Source organism: Pteropus vampyrus, unplaced genomic scaffold (genome assembly GCF_000151845.1).
Source record: "Pteropus vampyrus isolate Shadow unplaced genomic scaffold, Pvam_2.0 Scaffold258, whole genome shotgun sequence".
Taxonomy (NCBI): Eukaryota; Metazoa; Chordata; class Mammalia; order Chiroptera; family Pteropodidae; genus Pteropus; species Pteropus vampyrus.
In genome coordinates, this window is record NW_011889039.1 from 1,024,087 (window position 1) to 1,025,568 (window position 1,482).

Genomic DNA, 1,482 nt, shown 5'->3' on the forward strand with positions numbered 1-1,482 from the left:
CAAACTCACGCAAGCCTGCCTTCCGCATCCTAACCCCTTCTACCGATGGCTAAAGGGAGAACACCGCCCAGGACCCTAATTCGTAAGAAAGTGCCAGTGGCCGCTTAGAAACGCACCTTTGTTATTTAATTCCCGTAAACAATTTAACATCATCTGCTCCATCTCTCCAATAAGCCTAATTTCTAGGACGGGGTGAGTAGCCATTGAAATGTGAGGTTTCTAACTGCAAAACATGCGTTGCAGACCGTCGCGCGGAGGGAGGTTTTGTGAGGGCCCCTCGCGCACACTGCAGCTCTGCAACCGGCAGAAATGTCCCCGCGACAGTGTGGACTTCCGAGCCACGCAGTGTGCGGAGTTCAACGGCAGACGCTTCCGCGGGCGGCTCTACAGGTGGAGGCCTTACACCCAGGTGGGAGGTAAGTCCCAAACCCCGCCCCCTCACGCCAGCCTCGCACTTCGTTACCTGTGCAGGGTCCTGAGATGGGTGGTGTGCTCAGACAGACCAGGTGCCCAACCCCGTGAGGTCAATGTCACAGAGCCTTCTGGGGGGGCGGGGGAGGAAGGCTTAGATTCCCCCCGCCCCAGGGCTGCTGGAGTCCTATCTGAACTTGACCAGCCGTGTGGTCAGAATTTAACAAGCCAACCAGACAGCATGCACATAATACCAGGAAAACTGGTAAAGTGATAAAAAATTCAAAGGATATGTGTTACTGATAATGGATCGATGTTTATTTTTTAATTACAAATCACGGTACTTGACGGTGATATTACCATAAGCACGTCACCCACTGAGCACTTTTCATTACCAAAGAATGAAAGAAAAACTTGAGTATCTTTTGGAAAATCAGATAATTTTCAAGTATACCATATTCAGAAAGTCTTGATCTATAACTGTGAACTCAGACATTTATTTGTACTATATGTAAGACTTTACTCTTTGGTTGGAGAGAAACGTATATGATGATGATTTCGTTTGAACTTGGTAGCTTGAGTAGCATAATTTCAGAATAAATTCAAAGAACACCTAATCATGTCATTCTTTGAAACTGGGACTGTCGTTCAAGCAACATTCGAGAGAGGCATAAGCTGGACCTTCTCATAAGCCACTTACTTTTACCACCCCAATATATAATTTTCACAGTGAGAGGCTTACAAAGTTAGTAAATTCTGAAGGAAAATCGCAAGCAGCTTCACACAAAGTGTATTGATTGTGTTTTAATCTCAGCAAAAATTAAGTAAGTGAGAATCAAGTAGGCAGGAGAAAGAAATAGAAGAGCCTTGAATTGGGGTCAAAATATGTGAGCTGCTCCTGGCTCTGCTAGTCATCACTAAATAAAATAATCACAGAATTATTCAGTCATGTCTCTTGCGAAATAAAGAAAATATCTGTAGAGGAGTCTTGGGCTTATGAAACTTCTAAGGCAGACAAAATTTTCATCCACAACTATCCCCTTCCTACCAAGAAAAGAAAAAGGGAAAAAA

General features: G+C 44.5%; 1 protein-coding gene across 1 annotated transcript in view; it reads left to right on the forward strand.

The window, feature by feature from the left end:
* Nucleotides 1-1,482, forward strand: part of ADAMTS16 (ADAM metallopeptidase with thrombospondin type 1 motif 16) — a gene marked incomplete at its 3' end in the record, with an annotated part of 116,784 nt that overhangs the window by 68,677 nt on the left and 46,625 nt on the right. Inside the window, exon 12 of the mRNA XM_011374991.1 lies at nt 244-416. Coding sequence (XP_011373293.1) covers nt 244-416 — 173 coding nt within the window. The remainder of the gene's footprint in view (nt 1-243; nt 417-1,482) is intronic.